The sequence below is a fragment of the Cupressus sempervirens genome, chromosome 2 (genome assembly GCF_028749045.1).
Source record: "Cupressus sempervirens isolate cs-2001-9-10 chromosome 2, ASM2874904v1, whole genome shotgun sequence".
Taxonomy (NCBI): Eukaryota; Viridiplantae; Streptophyta; class Pinopsida; order Cupressales; family Cupressaceae; genus Cupressus; species Cupressus sempervirens.
In genome coordinates, this window is record NC_143119.1 from 521,291,385 (window position 1) to 521,318,717 (window position 27,333).

Genomic DNA, 27,333 nt, shown 5'->3' on the forward strand with positions numbered 1-27,333 from the left:
TTAGGGTCTTCAAGATGTTATTGCATGAAAAATGATTACATGTAAGTGCAACATGTAACAAGGGATGGAAGAATGAGATGGAATGCAAAGGTGGATGGTGAATGAGCTTTTACATGTAAGTGCGGTTGATGGGATGAGGTGCAAAGCATGAGAAGATTCGGAAACATGTATTTGCTCATGGAGGCACGAATGCATATGGAGGGATGGAGATGAAAATTGGAAGTGAAATAATGAGTTTTATAGTCACTTTTGGTGAAAAGGAGAAGTCAAAGTACATGGGAAGTGAAAATGACATCTTTTTACCTTTTCAAAATGTGACTTTTAATCAAAATCGGACCTTTTGGATACAATTACATGTAAGACATTTTGTGTAATCGTGTCGTGCAAATGGAAGCGAAAAATGAGATGGGTGAAAATGGAAGTGGAAAATGGGATTATATGCATGTGCGGATGGTAAATGGAATGAAAAACATGTAATTGCATTTTGTTGAGTGAGAGATGAAATGTTGTGACATGAAAAGGAATGTGGAATATGACGATGCTTTCGCATGCAATGAAGCAAAAACAAGTTCTTGCAATTTCTCCAAGTGGAGAAAACCGACAAGCAAGCACAAAACACAAAACACAAAAGAAACAACGTACCTTCGAAAATAACTCAAAACATGCCAAGATGCAATACACTTCAAAGCTGAAATTCAAAATTGGGACTTGGGAAAGAACCAAAAACATAAAAATGAATGAAAACTTCATATTTAAAGGAAAAATGCACTTTTCATGGCAAAGATTTTCACAAATGGCAACCCTCTAGTAATTTTATGCATAAAATCAGCAAGATAAGCATGAATTAAATTGCAAAGAGGAAGAAGTCTACTTACATGAAGATTAAGTGCTAAATATGAAGGAAAAAGATGCTCCAATGTTTGAAAAATTCTTCAAAAACGGTAAGACCTTTTCCAACTATGCAAATTCAAATGGGAGAGGGCAGAAAACAAGGAGAAATTGTTGGAAGATGCCAAGACATGCCCTAAAATCTCTCCATATTCCAACATTTTTGAAGATTCATGCTTGCAACACGTTTTTGTAAAGAACGTTTTTCTTCATGTTGCAAGATCAAAAAATTTTGATCATTAAACTTCAAAATGTGAACTCCAATGCCATGTAATCTCCAAAAGATGCCAAAATGATTTGGTTGGGAGGGAAAATATGCACTAAAAATGGATTTTTTTACATATTTCTCCAAAAACGTGATCCATCATGAAAGTTTGAAAAATGTTTTTGAGGCAAATGAATTCATTTTAGAAGCAAGGAAACTCATTGCCATCCAAAAACTTTTCAAACGAAACAAATCCCATGTAAATCCATTGAGTAAAACTCAAGTTATGAGCAAAAATGAAAGAATTTGGAGTTTTTCTTCAAAAACGTGCCTTAGGATTGATCCCCAAAAACAATTTTCAGCATGCTAGATCTATTCTTGATGCAAAGAAAATCATTGCCAAGGAAAAACGTCTTGAATGGAGAAGATTTTATGTAATTCCACCAAGAAAATCTCAAGTTATGAGAAAAATCGGGCTCTTGGAGGCCAAATGCATGCTTTCCTCTCAAAATCAGACTTTTTGGGATGTATAGTATATTTTAAAGCATGTTTTCCTTCCAAATCGGACCTTTTTAGGTGCAATGCATGTTTTAAAATATGCATTAAGTGAAAATAAGACCTTTTTGGGTGCAATGCATATATTAAAATATGCTTCCAAGTGAAAATTGGACCTTTTGGAGGGGAATGCATATTTTAAAATGCATCTCACTTTTTATATGCATAAGCATGAAAACTTCAATTTTCATATCATAGCATCAAAAAGGTCCACTTATGGTGAACTTTTGATGTAATGACATAAAAAAAGTCCACCAAAGTAGACTTTATATGCAATGTCATGTAAAAAGTCCACTTTTGATGAATTTTGCATGTAATTGCACATAAAATGTCCATATGAAGCCTTTAAGTCATTTAATTCACTTAAAAATAATAAAAATGTTACAAAATGGGTCAAAAACAATATTTATTTATCATATTATGAAATATAATACATAAACATCATTTTAAAGTAACATTTAAATAAGTATTTGATTTTTAAAACCAATAATTTAAAATGAAACTATATAGTTAATATAGTTACTTTAAGTGAAAAATTAAAAAGTAACTCAACTTAAAATTATAATATAAACTGCACTATAGTCACTTTAAGTTATAAATTTAAAGTAAAAGTAACTTAAAAACAAAACAAAAAGTGATTATAATGTTATATTTTTCAAAAAGTGAATGTCAAATTGAAAATATAACATCATATTTTTAATTCGTGTTGTTGCACCTAAAATGTCCACTTTTGAGGCACTAAAACGGACATAACTTTTGATTGACAACTTTGATTGACCTCCAGGTTAGACCAAATTGAAGGGACTAAAAACAAGCAAACATGAGCAAAACCAAAAGACTAAAAACAAGCAAATGTAGACTCAAAAGCAAAGAACGAACTATGAAGGCTACGAAATCAAGCAAAGGCTCAATAGAAAGCAAAACAAAAAAAACTTGACGAACGCCTTCAGTAAAACAATTTGATATTTGAATTGAAATGGATCAATTGATTTACATTAAACAATTAAATATGAAATTCAAGCTTAGAAAAACACGAAACTAGCTTGGAAAAATTTCATGTTGTTACCAACATTTTGTGGTGACAAAATGCAGAACAACAAGGATGATAACGAAATTGTAGCAGAAATATACAGCACAAAGTAGGAAAAGAATGAAATGATCCATGTCTATGCAAGAAGGCTGAAAAAGTTGGTGGGGAAGATGGAGAGCCCACTGGCTGACGAATTAAAGCAAGGATGGTTGTTGAAGGGCTATGACCAGCTCTAAAGAAGAAAATGAAGATTGTACCTCCAGTATTGTACACGGATGTGTATAATCAGGCGATGGATCTGAAGAGTGAACAAAAAAAAGCAAGAAGAAGAAGCACAAATTGTCGGATTTAGACGATTCATCATTCAAAAGTAGCAGCAGCGACGAAGAATCAAGCAAGAAAGTTCGAGCATTGCAAAAGGATATGCTACGAATGATGAAGGAATTAAAAAATTTGCAAAAGAATGCTGACTTAGTGAAGGAGAATTGTGGTGTACGGACTGTAAGTAGGAGGGCCACACAAAGGGCTCCTGCCCGAAAAAAACAATTTTTTGATATCTGCTAGATTGCGAGACTTTCCATAAAGGATTGCCCGTTCAATATGAAGTCAAAGGGACACTAACAAGTGCTACTGACGTAGGAAGTTTCCACTGGAACAAACACGATCAACGATGCAACCTCAGGAGGATATTGCAACAATAACTGGCGTGGAAGGGGCGGTAATAATAATAACTATGGAGGCCGGAGTCGAATATAGTACGACTCAAGTGGACGGCTGATGATACAATGTCGTGCATGCAACCTCTGGGGGCACTTCGCTAGAGATTGTACTATGAAGGAGACGTCGTAGCTGTTATGTAGATGGTGTGGTCCGGGAGACCATGAAGATTCAAAATGCCCAAAGCAAAGGGGTGAACTTGTTAAGCATCGAAGCATGTAATGAGGAAACACTAGCCATTACGTGTGAGCAAGCAAAGAAGGAAAAGTACCTTGATGCAGAGGAAGAAAAGAAGAGGTTGTAGCAAGCATGAACGGAGTTGGAAAAACAGTTGGAAATGGGAAAGTTGCAAGCAAAAGACATTGCCGCCACCTCGAAGAGGAACTTGGTTGAACAAAACATGATAAGGTAGGTAATGCAAATAGAAGTTCCTATAAAATTAAATGAGCTTCTTACAATGCCTCAGTTACGGATGACGTTTCTGAATATGACACCACTTCCGAAAGCAACAGAGGAAACAGGAAAGGATGGTAGTGGAACGACTGCAGTAGACACTTACAATAGGAAGACATCCAGCAATGGTAGAGATGGGTATCATGGGAATCGTACTTACAGATAGAATTGTGGATGGAGGGTCAAGTGTAAATGTGTTACAAGAGGATATATGGAAAAAGTTGGGACAACCTATGTTGTGGCCACCTACATTTCAGTTACTCACTGTAGGTCAGCATAGAATCAAGTCATTGGGAACCCTAATGGCGTAGCCGGTAACCATTGGAACACAACCATTTCTATTGGATTTCACGGTCATTCCGCTAAAAAGAAAAGGGTATGACAAAATCCTTGGACAGGGTTGGTTGGTGCAAGCGAAAGTGAAACATGATTGGAAATGAAATACCCTATCCATGGAACGCGGAGGCCAAAGATTTGTAATTGACTTACACACACAGATGATAGGTGAGGAAGCAACGTTGTCGGATTTTGAGGGCGAAGGTGAAGGGGACGGCGAAAGGAAGAAGAGAATGGAACCAGATGAAGAGGGAGTATTGAGACTGGAAGGAGGGTCTAACGATGACGACTTGGACTCGGTGAACGGCCTACTCCATTGGCAGATGGAGGACTACGAGTTCTGTTTGATCTGTAATATGTTAAGGGTCAACAAAGGTAAGAAAGGAGAGGAAAATGAATGTCTGAAGGAATACAAAGAAGCAAAAGAAGGAAAGGCGGTTACGGCTGAAGCTGAAGGAAAGAACATATCGTACGAATCCAGCAAAAGGAAATATTCGACCTTATGGTACATGGCGAATGGACCACACGGAAAGAAAAGGTTACACTGCACCACAGATTTAGTAGAAAGGTGTTGGCAACAAGGAAAACACATCGTAGTAAAGAGGAAGGGCATAATAAAATCTTCAACAGTACGGAGTGAAGTTCCTAGAATCAAGAATACAGTTATTGACAACAAGGAGTGGCAGCCGACGAAATTCATGGTACAAAGTTTGAGGATCGCGATCGAAAACAAGCTAGGAGATATGGAAAGCCTGAGGGAAAGATTTTACAATTTAAATAAACTTGATGAGCAACAACTGCAGGCATAATGGGCCACGGAGGTTACGCAGAATAGGCGAAAAGTATGGCATGACAAGCACTTAAAATTGAATAAATTTCAACCAGGCCAGTTAGTTCTAAAGTATAATGGGCGTAACGAGATCTGACTAGGAAAATTTTAAGTTAAATGGGTTGGACCATACAAGATCTGTGAAGTTGGCAAAAATGGCGCAATAAAATTATGGACGCTTGATGGGAAGGAAGTTTCTGATGCAGTGAATGGGTCAAAGTTGAAAATCTATCATGAAAGATATAACGTGCCTCCGTGGACGAACAAGTAGAGACTAAATTAAAAAATATAGTAATTAGTAATTTATATATATAAGATATGGAAATATAAGTAATTATAAAAGGAGAATTATAAATAGAGCAATGACAAAATTATAGTGACATAGCATCATACCGCTGCAAATAAAGGGACTAAAGCACAATTCAAGAGTATGCCATCTAGAGGACAAAAGAATGATTAAGTATAGTAGTCAATGAACTGTGGAAGACCATACAGACGACATATGCAGTGTGGAAGACCGTACGACACAAAGTAGGGTGGAAGACAGCAGAGGAAGCAACCCCGAACGGTTAGAGGGAAAGAAACTACGAGTACCGTAGTGAGAAGGCGAGTGTTGTATGATTGTACGACTATGAATGTGTATGGGCATTCCGTATGGACATAAGGGAACACCGTACAATGTATAGCTTGGCACGAGAACATGAGGGAAAGGTTCACCATATGGTAATTTGAGAACACAATAGATGATACCACACAACCTTCTATAACAAGCAAACTTACATTGTGAAAGGACACCGTATGGTAGTATCTGGTGGACAAAGCTGTATGGACTGAGGGAAGAAGAAGAGACCCTACAGACACCACCGTATGGCTGAACGGACAGCACCAGGAAGGTTGCAGAGAAGCTCAACAAACAGGAGGGGAGATCACCGTATAAAAGGAGCACATCAGATAAAGACACTGTACGAGTTTGGAGGTAGAAGGTGGACATCATACGGCCATACAGTCAACACATAAGTACACCATATGACCTTGGAGGTAGAAGAAGGTGGACACCGTACGACCATAAGATCGACACATAAGTACCTCGTACGGACTAGGTGAAAGGACTACTGTACAGGCAACACCAAGGTGGTTATAGAGAAAAGCACCGTATGATAACAAGAAAGCATAAAAGAAACAAAAACATCACTGTACGACCCTTTTGATAGGAGGAGATAGGAGTGTTGTACGACCAATGCTAGAGGAGGCAATGCGACCGTACGATGACAAACTTAGGTGGAAGTACACCGTATGGAATACCCTACAACCCTATGACAAATAGGAAACAACATGAAGACGAGTGCAAAGTGGATACCGTATGGACACAAGGTGACACAAAAGAAGGGCGATTGGAGGTACAAAAAAAAACAAAAAACGACGATAAATCAAAACAGTTCATAATGAATAACATATGGTGCCGAAGGGAAAGACATAAACAAGTAGTGAAGAAAACATAAGTAGTTGGCAGAGAGTATGGGATTCGAAGAAAATCACAAAAATGGTGTGTTCCATGGACTTTTGTATGGGTTTGAGGGTGCTAATTTGGTCTTGGCGATAGGGGCACTGCCCCTCAACCCTGCTGGGGGAGTTGCCCCCTAGACCCCTAATCAGTTCAATTATCAGTCATGGGAAGTGTGACCAGTTGATGAGATCTGAAGTTGTTGCAGGCATGGAGTGTCTGTCTGCCAGAGGTGGAGAGCACTGGAGCAAGCCTTTCAAGAGGGGTGCTATGCTTTGAGGCACTCAGAGTAGGTGTTGGACGTGAGGCTATCTTGGTGTATGCATAGAGAGCTCGAGAGGAGTTGACCATCCAGTTGCAGGCAGTACAGTGACACTTGGTTCAGCGTACCTAGGTGTTGGAAGCAAAGAAGGCGGCACGGGTGGCTATCAAGATCAGATTGGCTAAGGTGATAGTATTGTGTAAGCGGAGGCTACAGATACAACGTGTTTTGGAGACCAGTTTGGTGCAGGCATAGGAGGAATGTGAATGTGATGTGATAGAAAAAAGATCTATCCTGTTATAGTTAGTCACAATTAATGTGTATTCCATTTTGTTAATCTGTCTCGGTAATTTTGTAATTGTTGTCCGGAGACGACTTATCTTTTTGGGGGGATGGTGTTGTCGGTAAAATCTCTAGTGTTGCCAACGGGTACAATTGTATTCGAAAGGGCACATGACGGTTGAGTCACCCCTTTGGGAGAGTATATGTACACCGTCCGGAAGGGACTTTGGATCATCATTGTAATCATCATAATCATATTGTAAGCATTGGAGTGCATATTGCATATATGAATAAAGTATCTGTTCTGTATTATATCTTACTGTACTACATGCTATAAGTATCCTTTTACCCTATACAGTAAACAATTTCCTTGTTGACCTACTCTGCAACATACAAATCTGCTTTTGTTGTATGTTATGAGAGATTTAGATGATCCTTTGTTCACATATTTTCGAATGCTGACTGTGCTGGCTCCTTAATTGTCTCCTGCTTTAATTTATAATAAATTACTTTAATAATATATTAATTCTATCACTGCAGCCGTTGATTCATACATATTATTGCTGCCTAATCATTGCTTCTATTCATATCATTACTGGTGTAACATTAGTTTGTCTTATCGCTGCTTCTATATATTCTTTCTTTCACAATGAATAATCGATGCTTGTCCTTATAGCAATCACTTCAAAAGTTTTAATGATGTTTTTCCTTACGTATATCACTGCTCTTGATTTCTTGCCAAACCAAGGTTGAACACTCCATAAGTGACATGGAATGCCCCCATCATTAGTTTTCCAAGAGGGCACTGTGTGGATCTTTCTTTTCATCGGGTCTCTTATATAAAATTTGTATTGTCTTCCTTAAATGTCGTGGCAACTGCACAATCCATATTTTTTTTATGATAAGCTGAAGTGAACTTCATACTCTTGATGGCATAGTCCTCGTCGCTACATAATTTTAACGTTGACTACATATATTTCGATCCCTTCTGTTCCAATTAATTCTAATCTGTCGTCTTCATATTTGAGTTGCTCTGTTTGTGACTTCGAAACTCTTCCATTCTATCGCTATTCTAGGCTTTACTCCAAAACCACACCTTTCATCAACGTCTTCCTCTTTGTCAGGTGAGTTCTTGTCAAATATTGACAGATGGTCTTTGTCTCATTCTGTTCATCTTTAATTATCTTTGCTATCAATACTCTTGATTAACCTTTGACTTGAAGAATTTGACACTAAAATGCGTATGATTATTATGGAAACTCATGAGGTTGCTGTTGTGATTGTCATAATATACTTCAGTATTACTTCTCCCATGTTTCTTCTGATGTTGTGTGAATATCCATATTGTTACTATATTGGAGTCTCTATTTTGTCCTTGTCTCATATGCTCCTGATGGCTTCCTCTAAATACAATTTGATAGCTGTATAAACTTTGTCTTCAACATCTGACGGGATCTGTGCTACGTGACTGGTGACAACATTATCTGAATAGTCTTCATCTTTGTCAAACATGTTCTGAAAAACATACTGAGAAAAATATCAGTTATTGAAACTTCATTATAATCATTTGACTTGAATAAACAGATCTCTGTCCTTTCAAATAGAATCTCCAAATCTGATTTCTGTTTAAGTGGTTTTCTTAATAAAATATATATGTGTGTGTTTGCATTTTCCTCAAGTACTTTGAACATTAATCAACTCTGAAGTAGTCACTGCTTGCATTGTAACTGAATGGTAACTGAGACTTCATATTCTCTTCTTTACATTATCATGGTTTGCGAGCTCTTTGAGTATTCACAATATGACATGAATTCTCTATTAAGAAAGTAGTCACTGCTTGCATTGTAACTCAATGGTAACTGAGACTTCATATTCTCTTCTTTACATTATCATGGTTTGTGGGCTCTTTGAGTATTCACAATATGACACGAATTGTCTATTAAGACTTATTTATCTTCAAATCCAACTATAATATATCATCTTGGTAATAAATGCATCAACATTAAATTCTGCAGCTCCTAGTTGATCATTATTTCTCTCTATTATGTTCATGACAGTACCTTCAATGTCTATTGGTCATTAGTCCCTTCAATATTAGTCACACCTTTCAATATAGCATATAGTAATGTTGTCTAGTTCTAATATGGTAATGCTTATTTTATTCATTAATCAATTTCTTATGTGGCTTTAATGACGACTTCTTCTTCATACCTTTGACATCTATGAAAATACTTCATCAATCAGCTCGAGATCTATGGGAACTGACAGAATCATCTCGAGTACCCCTCTTCCTACTCCATCCTCGAAGGAAGGAAATCTGTTGCAAAGTGTCAGAAAGCTGTTGTAGCACATTTGCAACATGGTGCTTTCCAAATACCAAGTCCCTCAATGTCTCTTTGGCCTCCCTGTCAATCTTGGAACCTGTGCCAACATCTGTGTAACCTTTAGCTGATCCACCTGAATCATCATCACCTCTGTCGCCCACAATACCAAACTAAATCTCTGATTTTCTATCCCTAGGTGGAGAAGTACGATCTCTATGGGTATAGTGACTACCCAAATACACCTATCCATAATATGTTGAATACCATGTCTCAAAGTAATGTACTCAACAAGCTGTCCCTAAACCCAGTTCCTGTAAGCTGGTAGGAAACTGCTATGATACTACTGTAAAGAATGTGCCTGGCTCTATCTGGCTAAGCTGAAGATATTATTTTGGGTTTTGTGTTTTTTCTGGTTTATTTGAATTTTTGGATATATATGCTTCTTATGTTTTTTTAAAAATATATATAGATAACCAAAAATGCAATACCAGGGCATTAATTACAAGAGACAATCAGCTTTCTACTTAACTATTTTGATTGTTTGCACATTTAATAATAACAGAGACTGAACTTGCAATGAGTTCAAATTTTTTTACAATGAAAAACCTGCATAAAATTCAGTGCAGGTAGCCCAAATGAAGTCAAGATTGCCCAGCTGCTCTTCTAAACTCCACATGACTCTCAACATGCCCTGGTAATCTCTTCAATCATCCAGGATAGGCAGAAATAGTCTTTACACCACCTTTTAAGCTGATTGCAATCTCTAGTATGTACTGCACTGGCCGTGAAACTTTGACGTGGCCCTGAAATATTCAATGCAGGTACCTAAACATTCAAGGCAGGCCTTCAATATTGGAACGCGGGCCTCAAATAGTTGTACACAGCCCCACAAAATCAGGAACTGCTGCCCTATTTCGAAGATGACAGCCTCTCAGCCTCAATTCAAGCCTCAGTATGAAATCGCAAGTGAAATTAAATGCAACCACAATCAATATCTCTTCTCTTCTCAATCGGTCCTCAAAAATAAGATTACCACTTGCACAATCAACTTCTCAATTACAGTAATGAGAGAGGAGAAGTTAGATCAATTTTCTATACCTCAACAACAAATTGTAGCACAATTTAAGAAGCACAGTCTTCAAGAATTTACAAACCAAACCCTCACCAAAATATCAAAGCAATAAACATATTAATTGGATAATGATTTCTCATAATGGCAGATATATTTATAATCTTAATTGTGCAACTTAGCTTCAATTTCAGAAGACCATTTTATCACATATAATAAGATAAAATGCATTAAGAATAATGGATCCTCATTAATAATTCAATAAATATGAACTCCCACAATAAATAGCCCAATATTATGCAGATGATGACTGAACAATTGCACCACCAATGCACTGCCAAAAATAGCAACTATCCCAAATTAGACTTCCCATAAATACCAAGTCTACAATCGAGACCCTCAAATCTCACTGTTAGCTTGCAAGGGTGGTGATGATGAGATGACCAATCCTAGCTACAAGAACTTGCTAAATTGGAACATTACATTAATCCAACTTGGAAATCTCTTTGTCAAGCCAGCTTTTTTTTGGCTCAAACTTGTTTCATGGGTTTTCCATTTTCTAGTAACTCGTTCTTTAAAAATATGACCATTATTGTAATGTCCCCTTCCTAATTTGCCTTAGAGTCACAATTGGAACAAGTTAGAGTAGGGCTACATCTCAGAACGAAATATCTCTTCCAATACGTAATTATGACATAAGAAACGCTCACACACATTGATTATTAAGGTTAGCCTATAACACATTATATTCCTGTAATGTCAACAAAATAATTCCAACACATTAGAGAAGAAGTGTGTTAGGTTCGCCTAAAGCCATCCCACACTAAGCAAGAGCAGAATTTTGGGCTTCTTGGCCCTGGTGGCAGGAAACATGCACATCCATCTACTGTCCCTACCTAGTGGAGTTCTTGTACCCGCTTTCCCTATCCATGCTTCATCTCCTAAGATTTAATAGTCATCATTATAGCGCCTTAGCCCAAGAGTAGAGCTTTGACCCTATTTTCTTTGGTGGTAGGCAACATGGACATCCACGTAGGGTCCCTACCTAAATGGAAATCCTAGTGATCAGTCTTTTCCTTAAACCTATAATTATGGAAGTTTACAAATAGATAACTGATACATGTGTTCTATATTGAATCATCAATATAAATAAAGATAATGAATTGACGAATAATGCATAGGTGATAATTATACAACAATGGCACTTGTTAGATTACTAGATGCTGGTAATAATTGTTCTGAAATGCTCGGTTCTCTGTTGCTTTCTTAAGCCCAATGTGGATGCTAAATATTTAACTCCTGTAATTGCTTCTGAGCTGATGATTGTAATTGGTATGATATTCCTGATTTCTCTATCTACTACTTGTTGCTGATTGTTGTATCTGATCCTTCCTCAATGATTCCTTAAGATACATTCTTCAATTATTTCCATGATGATTGTATTTGCCGATGCAAGGGATTGCTGAATGTATTAATTGTTTGATGATCTGCTCATGCCTTATACTCTGATCCTCCCTTTAATGACTTCCGATTGCTGATTGAGTACTAATTGTTTATCCATTGTTTAACAGCCTAATGTATGCCATTCAATGCTTGTAATGCCTCCTTTACACTTTATTGGTAGAAGGGTTGCCACCTTTCATAAGGATTGAGTCACCACATTATATCGTTGCTTTTTGGGAACCATATAAAATTCCAAATATTGATCTCTCTTGCATGTCCTGAAATGCAGTCTTTCCCCCTTTATATCTCGAATGTGTGGGAGAGCCCCACGTCATCATGTTTGCCCCTCGACCTTTCAAAGTTACCACCCTTCAAAAGATTCACAATCCTTCAACATAACTGCCATTTCAAAGGGTCAATTCCACATTTTTAACACAATCCTTGTTTTTTCCATTAATCCTTCTGTTATGCCTTGCATACCCATGCCAACATTTTGCCCGACAAAATGTTCGGTGCCTTTTTTGTTTCTCCTTGTCCCTTGTCGAGACATGTTTTCCCTTGTTCTATGTCCTCTAGGGTGTGGACCCTGGAGTCTATCATCCCTTGTCTGGGACCTTTGTATTCTTTGTTTCCTTTCTTTGTCTTGCTAGTTGGACCTCGACATTATGAATCCCAAGGTGTCCCTTGAACCAAGCAAAGTTCAAGCTTCGAGTTTTCGAAGATATAATCCGCCCTTGTTTTTCTAACATAAGAGGAAAGGGTCTTCTTAAACCCAGTGCCTAGAGCATTCAAAACACCCTAAAAGAGGAGAGTACCATGATTAGTGCTTGTTACCTAATGCTCTATAAGGAAGTTACCATGCCTTTTCACTTTCACCTTGTGATCATTTGAGTTTTTAGTGCAAATTTGAGCTCTACGTCCTTTGCCTTCTGCAACCTGTGCGACCAAGTGTTTAGAAGTTGTTAGTGGTGATTTGCATTTGGCATTTTCATGGCTGCAGATGTTGGTGTGCACTTGTGATCTCTACAAGGTCTCATCTCTGCCAGAAGCAAGCTCAAGGTTGGTGCTTTAGTCTCTTGCCTAGTTATTACAAGTTCCTAGCTTTCTTTTTTTTTTTTTTCTGGTTGTTGCTGCTCATCCCTGGTTTGTTTTGTTTGTTTCTGGTTTTTGTTTTTGTTTTTTTTTCGTGCCTTTTTTCCCCTGCTACAATGGAGTTGTTTAGCTCCATTTGCGTTTGTAAGGTGTAGTGCCTACCCTCGTTCACATCTTCTCTGGACATATTATTGCTATTATAATCAGACTTTGATGGACTAGTACTATGTAGATGGATTAGTGGTATTGTTTTGACACTATCAGACATTATGTTATGGACTCAGTTATCATGTGATGAGATCATCTAGACTTTACATTTCATGTATGTATGATGATCATTATATTGTTTTCAGTTATTGTTGATGATTAGCTAGATGGTTATTATTTCATGAGTTTTATTATGGATACTTACCCCATACTTGCATGTGTATGGTGTGCGTGTTTTCTTATTGTATGGCGTTTCTGATGTGGTTAAGGAAGGGAGTCGTAGTCACCTGCTTAGTCGGGATCTACACGATGCACCACTTCCTGCCATTGCCTGTTTAGCTTAGCACTATATATATTGTATGTACATGCATGATTTTTCTGCAGGTTGCAGGTACCGGGTATCGACTTCCCTGAATTGCCAGGATGAGCGTACCCTATTATACTATCTCAATGATAAGAGAGGGGAGATAAATTCTCAAGTCCAAATCCCAAACTCTAAAGCCATTTGTCCTAGTGAGTTAGGACAAGTATCAGTGTTGAGTACCCACTGAATGTGTCGGATGACATATTTTGTGATTTTTAATCCTTTAGACTGATTTTGTATGAATTGTCCTATGATGGGTTTTCATATTTTATCATGAAGGTCTATGGTGAATTTTCTATTAATAAAGTCTTAACAAATAGATTTAATTAATAAATTAATTATTTGAGAAGATTAAATATCATGATTTTGATATTTTGATTATAATTAATTTAAAGGTGAATTAATTGAGAAATAAAGGAATTAAATTAAAAGAAAATTGGAAATTAAAATAAATAATAATTATAAAATATTAATAAATTAATAAACAAATATTAATAATAAAAGTTATAAAAATTAAAATAAAAGTTATAAAAATTAAAATGGGAGTTATAAATGGAAATTAGTTAAAAATATTTGGAATTATAAACTTGCTTGGAAATTAATGCAGTTCCCCATTTTTCATGTGTCAACAACACGGGGGTTAGTGCATCAATTGAGCACATGGTGTCTACAACCCTAGGGCTTATCAAAAAGGTTGGAAATAGGTCCATGCTTAGTTGGCGATATCTTCCAGCTGTTTCTAGAAGCATTCTAGGGTTATCCTGAAAGCTCTTTATATGCGGGCATTCCCTGATAGCTTAGGGAGAGCATGGATAGGGTGGTTAGCGTGAAGAACAGTTGAAGCATTGGAGGATTCGGGAAAATTCTGAAGGAGGGGAGCTGGCTCTGCGGATTATCTGAGGATAAGCGAGTTAGCATCAGAATCCAGGTAGATTCTTGTGATTTCATTATGATACTTCTGCATCTTGCTCTCCCCTGTCTTCTTCGTATTTTTCCATATGTCTTCATTGTGCATTTTCAATTTGGGCAATTAAGTGTTATTTAAGGATTCTATATGCTTAGATCTGATAATAATACGGACTAGGGTTGCAATTCATGGACAAACCCATTAGAATTAGTCATCAGAGAATTTTAAAAGAACAAGTTTCATAGAGAGGTTCTGAAAATGAAAGCTTGTATTTTTATAAACATACTGTGATTCTGTATATTATATATATATATATATACATATATATATATACATAAACCTTATTATATATATATATATATATAATATATTTATATATATTCATAACCTTACTGCGGCAGAAATGTTTTAATAAACGAATTTCGCAACTTATGAAATCGCGTTGCGATTTTATGTTAAAATATATATTAATGCATGCTTGGGTGGGGGCGGAATCGCACCCCGTACCCGTGTTTTAAAGGGGCGCGCGGTACCTGCTACGCAGTGTACCCGCGACTGTATCGGCCGCAGGGTACCCGCGGCAAATGTCACAACAGTGACAGCCGACGGCATAATCGATTCGGCTTTGTTTTATAGAAATTATGTTATTCGATTTCCTTCATGTGATATGAATCGAAATTAATAAAAAATTCAGTTTCGTTTTTATAAAATGCAAAAAAATAAATATTATATTATATATGTACGTATGTATATATTTAAATATAAATATATATATATATGTATATATGTAATATATATATATATATATATATATGTTGTTAAAAGATTTAAAGTTGATAATAAAAGATTTATAAATTCATCTCTTTTTTAATGATGAATAGTTTTGTAATTTTATAATTTTAACTATTATGAATTAATTAATAGTTTAAGATTATAAAATATATGAGATTAAGTTAGTGGAAACGTCTTTTAAATATTATAATTGGAAACTGAAGTTTAGGGGGAATTTTTAATCCATCCAAAAATTAATACATGGAAAAACGTAGGAAAATGTTCTTCCTCTAAACTTGGAATACAAAAACTGAGATTTTTCATATGAATTCAAATTTGAAAACTTAGCAAAACCAAAACATGTGTTTACATTGTGTATTCCTTATGCTAATGTTTTGGGTTGACTAGTGTTGACCGGTATAGGACGTCTACCAGAGGCTTGGGGGTTATGTGAATGTGATGTCATGATGATGTTCTATTCTTGATCTTTATAAACCCAACCATGATTATGTGATGGAATGCTCTATGTATTGGTTGTGATTACTGATTGTTAAAGTTGAGATTCTTATGTTTGAGACCCTTGACTTAACCATTATTTTTGGTCATCGATCAGTTATCCTTGGTTATATTCTAGTCGCCATGATGGGACTGAAATGTGGATTTATTTTTGATGATGTCATGATGTGACATATTTGACTCAACCATTTTGGAGTCTTCGATCAGTATGATTTTGAGATATATTTTGGTTATTGAGAACCAATGGATATTTTGATTATCAGTGATACTTCAGTTGCCAATAGAGAGTTGTTGTGTTCATGATTTTCTATGGATGTTTGCTCATGGTGATTTGATGCTCTTATGCATATTTGATGATTTTATCATGGATAATTGATGATTCTCTTTTGATGATTTTATGGACTCTCTTTATGATTATGATACCATGAGCATTAGGGTAGGATATCTGCATGTAGTGTCGGGAAGTGGCTTGCAATGGGGGCCGGGGCCCTAAGAGGCTGCCAGGGTAACTCATTGTAAGTTGGATTAATAAGTGATAACATTCACACACTTAATACTAACTGAATGAACCTAAAAAGATAAGAGTTTTTGGTTCTCGCCCATGCCTTGAGTGCTTGTATAGGCTAGGATGGGAGTAGAGAGAACGCATGGTTGCGACTTTGCATTCCATAGTATGCCTTGTCAGTATGAAAGGATACTAGTGGCCGCATGAGATCTGTATGGACCCGTGGAGTTTAGCTAACTGCCAGGGTAACTTGTACGAGATAAATGCGACGACACTTTCTCGCTTGCATAGTAGGTTCCTACATGTCATTGTGTGCCTCTGGGAAGTAGATGTCTGTTTTGTGATTGGAACCCTTGAGTTAGTATACTTTTAGGATTCCTGGACTTTAGAGATTTGTGCTATGTAGTTTTGATAGCCTGTTTGGGACTTGAGATTATCTCCTCAGCACGGTGGGAGTGGACCACTTAGGTACCACGTGGTCGGGTGGTAGTGTATTTTCCACTCTTATCATTTGAGATTCATTGAGACATTGTGGTTGATGCGTCCTTCGTGATGGTGGATATGTATCCTTTCATTGATGATTAGCATATGTTAGATGATGATATCTTATGCTTTACTTTTCATGTTAGTAGGATGTTTTAGGAGTGACATTCCTACTATGTTAATACTGATGATCTTCTTGGTGAATTGGAATGTTACGCACGGAGGGATGGCTAGGGCCCACGATGGTCTAATGATGCTATTAACGGTTGGGAGGAACCGTGCACTTAGTTTATTTTGTTGATCTTTATGTTGGATGTATATGAATTCTATGATGATGTATCATGTGTATCATGTGATTATCTTTACTTTGATGTATCATGGATTAGGATAGGATGATGTACCTTATTCTACATATGTAAATTCTTTTAAGCCTTCATACCCTGTGACATGTACAGAGGATGAATGAGCAGTTGGATATGTAATAATTGAACATTGGACTTATCATTATTTATTCATGTGGATGTTGTACTAGATGGATTCATGTAAGTAATTCACGTTAAGGGGATCTTAAAGAATGTAATCTGTTATGTAGGTTATGTTTACTCTTTAGATGGACATTGCTATTGCTTCCGTTATTGTGCATAAGTTATATGTGGTAAATACTTTAAAAAAAAAAAAAAAATGCTACCAACTTTGTGAAATTCTAGGTTAAATTCTTTGGATCCCTTGGCGGGGCATTACATAAGGCCAAAGAATTCCATCTTGCAAATTGCCCAAACACCATGAACTCAAGCCCACTCGTTCCCTTGAATTCATCATGCTTGTTGCAATTTGCAAAGCACATTTTCTCTACTCTTTTTGGTGTATTTTCCTGTGCTTCTTGGCAATTATGGTCATTTTGCCCTAACTAGCTTTTTGTTTTCTTGTGTTTTGCTTGCTTTTGTAGTGGTGCATTTTTGTGTGCTCCTTGCAGGTTTTTGCGTCCTCAACGTGGGAATTAAGACCTCCCACATGCGCAAGTTCCTTTGATTAGACTTTGCATTGTTAGCACACTGGTAAAGATGCCTATTTGACAATCGTTCTCAGCTTTGTGAGTCAGGAGTTGTTTTGTTTTGGGTTTGGTCTTTGAAGGTTTTTGTCTCTATATCTTTCAGCCCTAGCCAAGATTTGGTGGCTCAACGGTGGTGCACTGGTGTAGCATAATGGTTCTTGGCCGCAACGGTTGGTGTCTCGGCTCCAAATGACACTTGCTAGGTATATCGCTTCATCCTTGGGGCAACATCTTCTACCACTAATCGAATATGCCCTCTATCAAAATTTAAAAATATTTTCACATCGTGCCTTCTCTTACAACACACAAGGCATGAAAATGTACATTATGTGTCACACATGTAGATAATTAATAAACATTAAGGTAACATAATATGACAGCTCAACAATTGAGGTGGCGTCGTTGAGGCTTTCATTCTGGCATCCTCTGTCACTTTTGGGGTGACAAGGATATAATATTCCTAAGCTATTAAGAAGCAAGTAAAAGGGTTAAAAAATGCCTATCATTGTCTTGACAAATTGAGGCTTGTTTATTCTTGCAGGTTTTCGAAGTATGTAGTTAAAGCCATGACAGTAGATCCATGGGTGGAGAGGGGGTTTGCCACAATATATTCTTTATTCATCAAGTTCAACGAGTGTTCAGAGCAATTGCTCTGCTCGGCTCAGAATTTTGATAGTAAGGTGATAAATATTCTTGCCAATTTTGTGATACTACTCATGATGCCATGAAGTTGCCTACTGTATAAAGTAGATAGTGAAGGATACAAACTTCCAATTGGAGAAAGCCCTAGCCCAATTAAGTTGTATAAAAGAGGTTGACGAAGATGCACTCCAGAAGATCCTCAAGGCATATGAGAAGCTCAAAGAGAACTTTGGGTGATACGAATTTATCTCCTCAACTTCCCCCCCCCCAACCCCCCTCCCAACATTCTTTCATTTTTGTTCTGAGGTAACCGAAACCCTAGAACCCATATTCTTTAGTTCATATATTTTTTGTGGTGGGAAGTGTTAATGATATCCCCGAACCCGATCGTCTGTTGCCCCCAAAGATGTCAGTGGTACTTGTTGATAAGGCCCAATGCAAAAAGTGATAGGAGGCCACAACGCTTGGACACTTCTCGAGGTACCAACAGAGCATTTAAGGTTATTGTATTGGATAGTACCAAAAGAGTGGAGGTGATAGTGCATTTATGGAGTGGGCGATTTAGGAGGATGGGCATACTGGCTCAATTAGGTGATGAGCAATATCTTCCTCAAGATCTAGATCCCCGATATTCCTTTCCCTTTTCTCTTTTCCCCATTGTTTTCTATCCCTTTCAGCAATGTAAATAAGAAAGATGTGTAAATTCTATAGGTAGTACCTACTTGTAAATAGGTTTTAGATTGGTAGGGTCTGGTTGGTTTCCCGATTCACAACTACTAACCTTGTGTATAAATAGACGGTTTTTTATCCCCCTAAGGGTCGGCCAAAATTGATGATTTTGCTAGCCATATACACTTTGAGTATATTGTATTTTTAGTTCTAGTTTGTTAATGAATGATGGATGCTGCCTTGGAGCAATGATGTTTTCAAACCTGTGATGCTAGCCCCTCTCTAGCTACTTTTGGAAAAACGAGATCTTTTGTGCTCCACTCTTGGTGTCTTTCATCTCCAAATGCAGTGAGAATTCTATTTCATTCTTTTGTCTGTCCCTGATTTGAATAATATTCAAATGTTGTTTGCTTTCACTAAATGTCTCATTTTATTGCTTGCATATGTTAATGGTTGCTAACTATCCATGTGCTAAGTAGGTTACTAAATCAAGCATGTATTGTTGATGGACATAATAGTGAAAGTAGACTATAGTTAGATAGTTTCCAAACTTTGTTCTATTGTTTAGTGTTTCTTTGTTAATGGTTAAATGGTTATTCTTATATATTCTCATTTCAATGTCCCAAATTTGCTTGAAATACTAGCATGCCCTTTAAATATTGAATAGTCACCTCGTCCAACTAAGCCAAGCCACGCACATTCGAGACCCTAGTACTAGGCGCTTGGGAGCTAGGAGGATTTGTCCTCTGGTAAACTCCTCTAGGTGATGTTGGTCGGTGCACTTGTGCCTGGTGACAACTATTAACCTTGTTGGCATAGCGTGCAACAAAGCCGCATGAACACTTCTTTATATCCAATGTTGAGGGAGTTGCAACTCTTCATTACATATCTCTTAACCTTATATTAAACTTAATTAACTTGTGAGTATATTATATTTTATTATTTTTTGATATTTTAATCTAATTTTATTATTTATTATTAAATCTTATTTGAGCAACGGGGCATTACAAATATGGCTCATTTATAGTTCACTAGAATATTATATGCTTGCTGAAGGAAACTATACATGAATAGAAGAATATGTCTGTAAGCTTTTTGTTGTCCGGCAAAATGGGTAGTTAGGTAGTTATTGGTGCAGACATGGTTGTGTCGTTTCATTGGCACCATATTAGACATTATAAATATCATGAACACTTATGTATTTGGATCATTATCATTATCATTGTATGAAATATCATTGCTGTGTACGGAAAGCATTTGATAAATGAATAGTATTTTGCATTGATTATATATTTCTTCCTGTTCACCTATGGGCTGAACATTTGGCGCCATTGTTGGGGAAATTTTTTTTTTAGGGGGTGATGTTGTCCGGAAAAATGGGTAGTTAGGCAGTTACCGGTGGGGACACAATTGTGTCGTTTCATTGGCATTATATTGGACATTATAAATGTCATGAACACTTATGTATTTAGATCATTATCATTATCATTGTATGAAATATCATTGCTGTGTACAGAAAGTATTTGATAAATGAACAGTATTTTGCATTGATTATATATTTCTTTCCTGTTCACCTATAGGCTGAATGATGAAAGCAATTCATGTCCCAGATTATGCCATATTTTACCCTCCATATAAGCCTTCAAGTTCATTTCAATATCTATTTTAATATTCCATTTTCCCTTTCTATGTTGCATATGATCTAATATATGTAAGTAATATTTAATTTAGTTATTACATAAAGTATGTGAATTATAAGTTGATATGTCTTTATCTAACATGCTGATAATGTGTTATGGTTCTTCCTATCACTTGCTATGCATCTTCCAGTAGCTCTTTTATAACTACAAAGCTCCATCAACTATGTAATAGACACATTTGCTGCAGATATTATTCACCATACATGAATACATGGAGATGACAGCAAGGAGATTTAAGTGAAGATGTTAAGAAACCCGTGTTGCATATTTATTAACTAAAAAAACCATGGTTCTCTCCACCGCAGATTTGTGCTAAAAGATTCTATACAGCAAGAAGATGTCAAGGAGGATAGTGTATGAGAGCAGAAAAACAAACCTGATTGAATATTACTCCGTATTGCTGCTAATAGTGCAAGGCTCACATGGACAGCAAACTCACTAATCAATATATTACAAACTATTTTAGATCCATATTGTTGCAAATCGTTTTGGCTGAAGACAATATTATTGCTACAAAACGTTGGATATTATGGAATGGGCGTGAGTTACTGTCTCCTCAATAACAAACTTGTTTTTATCCACCAAAGGAGAAACCTGTGGGCTAAGATTTTCCTCATATTTAAATACTGTTATAACAGCAAACAAATCCATCTTATGATGTATTGTCTATAATTATGTGGGTTTATTAGTCATTAGTTAGAACCAAACCACACTATTTTAATGCAATATTAAATGGCATTTGTTATGATCTCAAAACTACATATATTAGCTTGAGCAGAGAATATGTAATATGAAAAACATTCTGATCAATAATATAGACCTTGCATGAGTGAAACTGTTTGAGGGAGAAGCATTTTAGTTCCATGACTCAGCAAACTGAGGAGGAAGGGCCCACTGCTCGGGATGCTGGTGATTTTTGTAATGTAATTATAGCATGTGTAATTTGTATTTCAGTATTTGCAGCATGGTGTGTTATTAAGTTTTCATTTCAGAATCATAATTAAATTTGTCTGAATGCTTCTGTAGTTTGATTAACGTTATAAGCTAAGTGAAACAGTTTACTGAGTTTTCATTGTTGTTGTCATTGACTGAATTCACATAAGAAATTGTTTTTGTATAGAATATTAAAGCTGTATCAGATTTGCACAGTATTCTATTATTTCTTCTAGATAAATTTTCATTGGATCTTTGAATTATCACATTTGTTATTATTGTTATTTCTTAAATGTTTATTTATGTTTTTGATGTTCCTATCGCCAGGAAGTGACAGTACCTGTCACTGGGATTTCTTTAGTTTTCATATATTCAATTTTGCGTGTTGTAGTTGCATTCATAATCCCTCATCTCACAACTGACATCCCTTGATAGCATATTGCTCAAATGCCTTTTGCAAGCTTACGCTCTCGAATTGACACATATATACCAAGCTGAATTTCATCATTTAAAGTATTAAATATTTCTTATTATCTGCCCCAGTGTTGGCCTATCACTGAACACTTTTAAAGTGTTACAATTTTTTATCTCACTAGTCTTTAGTTATTTGCACATTAAACTCACAGCTTCTGGGCAAATTAAGAATGAAATTATCTTGCATGAACCTAGGATTATTCAATGAGTGCTAAGCGTTCCATTTATTCTCATGAGAGATTGGTTCATGTGAAGCGCTACTCATGAAACATGAGTTTGACTAAAAATACTACACAATTAAATCCTGATAGTGATATCACAACTTCTAATAGATATACGTTTTGCAAGGTTTCCATTATGAAGATATTTTAAAGAGGCTTAATTTTTTTATTGCCATTCAATAAGTCTATCAAAATGATTGTAAATATTGCTACCCGATTTGATTCATGGAACAATAGAGTTTTCCTCTGTTAGCCTATAAAACATAATGTATGTGGACAAATTGATAATATCTTGCTTGAATGCTAGCTTCTACGATTGTCTCCTGTTTCTGATTTAAACATTTAAGATATTTCACAGGAAAATATTGCTAATTAAACTAATCTTTGCTACTGTTCCTCTCTTTCAAGTTTCAGCCGGTATCAGTATTGACTGCTATGGTCCATCAAAGTATGATCTTCTATATGCACTGAAAATATTTTGATAATTTTGTTCAATTGAATAATAAAGATTTTGGAGGGAATTTCAAAGGAAAGCAAAAAGAACAGTATTATTACATTGCATACTTGAGAAATATAGCAATAGTTAATTCTTTCCCCTTCGACGTTTGGTGGCAATGGCTATGGAAGTTTAGTGTCAAAAGTTCACTTGATTCAGAGTCAGCAACTTTATTCTTTTCTATGGAGTTCCACATTTGCCTCTGGCTTATGATTGTCTGACGGAAACATTTTTGTATTTCTCAACTAGAGCAAATAACAACTACAATATGCATGCCGTTGTCAAATTTCCAGTGTTGCAGTGTTCTTGTCATGGGCAAGACATGGAGCTATATCTGACAAAGTTGACATAAAATTCAGGTGTGTGGCTAATACCTAAATGTTTGGATTGAAACTAGGGTTTATTTCTTGGAGACTAGAAGCTAATCAATCTGTATTCCTCAAATAAATTTTAGGTTTTCATCAAATCCAGCAATTTTAGGAGCTATCGCTGGTTCTGTGCTAATGAGGAAGGCAGCGTCTGTGGCCTTTGAACAACACAAACGCAGCACTCTCACAAAAAATATCATAGAGGTTCTTGGGAAAAGGTATTTGGCATCAGCTAATTTTCCTGCATCTGTTTATTAACTTTATTCCATGCTGTAATAGTTGTTTTTGACAGTTTTGCTTTTTCTGTGAGTTGAATTTTTTATTTATTTATAGTCCAGACAATAAACATAATCTGAATTTCTGCCCAAGTTTGATTCTATATGATATATGGAAACAGAATTTGATTTAATCATTGGCTACAAAGTTCATATTTTTTGACGTTTGATAGGGTTTGTAATTTATTTAAGTCTACTGCTCTTGAGGCTTTTACATTTGAGCAGCACTGTAGGATCTGATCAAAGACAAAACGTATATCTCAATACCATGCTGGAATATATGTTTTATGACAGCATGGCTCTTTCCTTCTTGCTCTTTACTAGCTTTGCGATACATGGGGCAAATTCATAATTGCATTTTACCACTTGAGTTCTCCAAGTCACCAAACTGGAATAAAACATTGGTGCATAGTACAGGTAACTTGATTCCAGTGCTCTAGTATGGCAAAAAAGAAAAGAAAAAGTAGGGGCATGGTACATGCTTCCAACACACACATAAATATGGAATCTACAAGTTCAGACTGCTACATCTCGTGCATAGGCTAAAGAAAATATTATAAATATAATGAATTAAATATACTATTTTGATATCAATTTGTTGAACTTCAATGTTGTGATAGATATTCATTGTTCAATGCTAAAATAATACAACCAGTAACCAATGTCAATGAGCCATCATCAAGATCAACATCATCATATTTACGTAAAATGATGTAGGTAGATTAGAAAAACCAAAGAAAGCCCCAGCGCTTCTCCTAGAAAAAATGTGGTTATTTGACATCTTAAGAAGTGAATACTATGTGGCAATGGAAACATCCAAGTTGATTCACTCTAGGTCTACATCTTTGCAAGAGCCCTGCTGCCTCACTCTAGAGCTATGTTGTAATGTATGATTTTTTTGTGTTCTGGTTTTTGCAATTTTTTTGTTTTTTGGAATATTTAACTTTTTTGATATTTTCAAATATACTTGAAATACTGAAAATGAACAATCAACAATTCAACTCCTTATAAAGCCAATTACCAACTAAAGCTTTGCAATTTATTACTACAACATTCAAGAAATTGCAATCAAATTGAGAACCTGAATATGTCTGACCAGATTATAACTCAACAACTCCAATAATAAAGTTAAAATCAGTTGTTTGACATTTCATCAAACACTTGGCAAGCAAGCTCTGTTATAATTGAATATGATGTTGGAATGTATGTTCTTTTTTTTGTGTGTTTTTAGGTGTGTTTGATTTTGTAAACTAAATACATTCAATTGTAAATACTGGTACTAAATGCTGAACCACAATCTCGACCAATATGCCCGCTCACAAATTAACTTCGATTTGCAAATTGTGATATACTAAATCAGATAAAAGAGACAATGTAGATTTCATTTATTAACAAACTAAGCTGAACCTGATCACTCCTTAGCATAACAGTGAAATACTAATTGCAAAATATAATTTCAGAAACCTGTTTTTAATTTGCAGATTGGTAATCACACCCAGGCCCATCCACACTTTCTATGGCTGCCATCCTTTTATCAATGCCAAAATTGCAATGAAAGGCTTGCCGCTGATGGTATCTGCAGGCTCCCCAATTACTAATGCAAGCCGTCTGTCCAGACTGATCGATCTGCTATCAAAATGCCTCCAGTCCAATGCCACAGTTACCTCAATTCAGGCCGCGACCCTTAGTAATTTTCAAACTCTACCCAGAAGTAACCTTGCGATTTGCAGAGAATGATATCGCAGGTGTTAAGGATATATCCACCAGCCTTGTATTAATTGGCACATGCAATTTAGGTACCAAACATTTCCTATGGAAGCAAAACAGCAGTCCCCCAACCAATTCGATTCTAAATTGCAGTCACACAGTATGAAGGAAGAACTCCTTCAATTTTCTCCACAGTTTAGCCAATGTCTCAATTTCCAAACTCCAATATCCAATCTCTTCTAGACACAGCAATAGCAAAGGAAGAGAAATGCAAATTATATAACTCAGCATAATTTGCATACACCACTCAGAAATTCTCACAATTTTCTCAAACCCTCAGCCAGATGCTCAATAAATTCAATATAATAATCAAGCTTATTCTCCTTAGCCACGGAAAATATAGTAGGAGATGTTGGTCAATTGTATACTTCAACACAATTGCCAAGAAATAGAGAATCTCAATCTCAACCCTTATACTTTAGCAAGGGCCACAAAATATCTGAACCCAAAAAAAGTTTCAAAGGCAATCAAAGCAAATAAATTAACCAAGTGTATGCTTTTCCCATCAAATGGGCTCATATTTATAATCTCTAAATGGTACAAAGTTTCCCAAATGCAACTTCACTTAAGAAGCTTCCTCAACACAATATTAAAATATAACAAAGTGCCATATAATATAATTATTAATTACTTTTGGCTCCCAAAAATGACCACCTCCACCATAACTTAATATTTTGACACAAAAGGCCACAGTTTCTTGTACCCACGATTTAAAACTTCTCATTTCGTTTCCAACGAGCTATGATACTGAGGTGACCAACATTAAACACCAACAAAAATAGCAACCTCAATGTATTTAGATGAACAATAATAATAATTCACCTATCTTGCAAAAACAATTGAAGACGCATCAGAACTGAAACCTGACAACACTAGAGTGATCCTGATGATGAAAGATGATGAATGAAAATGATGGGGTGACTTACTATAAATAGACGCTCCCTCCAAGATTCTTGGAGCTCAAACTAGAAACCCGAAATAAAAACTGAGAGCATCACTCAACTCTTCCAACTTAATTGAGCTCATCAAAACCAACAGATTGACTTCCTATAAATAGTAAGTCCCTAAAATGGAGCCAAATGCACCATAGGCTGTTGGAAAGTCTATAACCTCACAATTGAGACCCTCAAATCCCACTATCAACTCACAAGGGTTGCAATGGTAAATTGACCAAGCCAATTATAGGAACCTGCTAAAAACATGGACATTACAATATGATTGTCGTAGAAATTGTTTCAAGCTGATCAACATGGGAAACCACGTACAACTCTAGCTCCAAGTAAATTGCAATTGTCAAGGAATGGATGCTGCCTCAAACCAAATGCCAAACTCCTCACACCAAACAAAACACGGGTTGTTAGGAAGGTCCATAGCAGCAGAAGAAACTCATGCCTAATGACATGGAAATCGCATAATGAAACACCCTTTAGTGGCGTCTAAACGCAGAGGTCCAATTGGAAATTTTGTGTCTAATCACAATGCCAAATGTCAACTAGAATGTCGTTTAGTCAAGGTATGAATAACAGGTGACAAAAACTCCAATTTGCAGCACTGATATCACCTTGTAGTCACAGTCGCCACAATATAGAAGGCTGAGATACTCAAACACCCAATTCAGCAGTTTCTCATGTAGCAAATCGCTGCAAATGGAAAATATTCTTGGTATACAACAGCACCGAGATTTTCAGACTTGATTGTGAAATTAAGTCATAGGAGATAGACACAATTCACCATATCCTGCAATGGCTCAAAGTGCAGTAAAGAGGAATCAGTCCTCTCAAATTTCCAGCTTCAAAACCCTCATCAGCACATTAAATGAATTAAAAAAACACAAGACAAAATAGATGGATTGATTTTCTCCTTGGAGTCTTATTTATAACACAATTTGCAATGTGGCTTCTTCAATACACCTTTCACGAAAAATGCTTCTTGCACACACTTTTAAATTATAACACTTAAATGATGAAGTCATTTATTAAGAGTGACTTAATAAACAAC

At 36.2% G+C, this 27,333-nt stretch overlaps 1 protein-coding gene across 9 annotated transcripts in view; it reads left to right on the forward strand.

Annotated features, from left to right (window-relative positions):
• Positions 1 to 27,333, forward strand: part of LOC149573244 (ATP-dependent (S)-NAD(P)H-hydrate dehydratase-like) — a 179,978-nt gene that overhangs the window by 117,804 nt on the left and 34,841 nt on the right. For 7 of the 9 annotated variants that reach the window (XM_089814444.1, XM_089814442.1, XM_089814440.1 and 4 more), the window contains exons 10-11: positions 23,219 to 23,284; positions 23,380 to 23,511. In XM_089814444.1, the coding sequence (XP_089670570.1) occupies positions 23,219 to 23,284; positions 23,380 to 23,511 (198 nt within the window). Of the gene's footprint in view, positions 1 to 21,106; positions 21,631 to 23,174; positions 23,285 to 23,379; positions 23,512 to 27,333 lie in introns of those variants that run through there. The other 2 variants (XR_016360073.1, XM_089814447.1) reach the window with 2 other exon arrangements.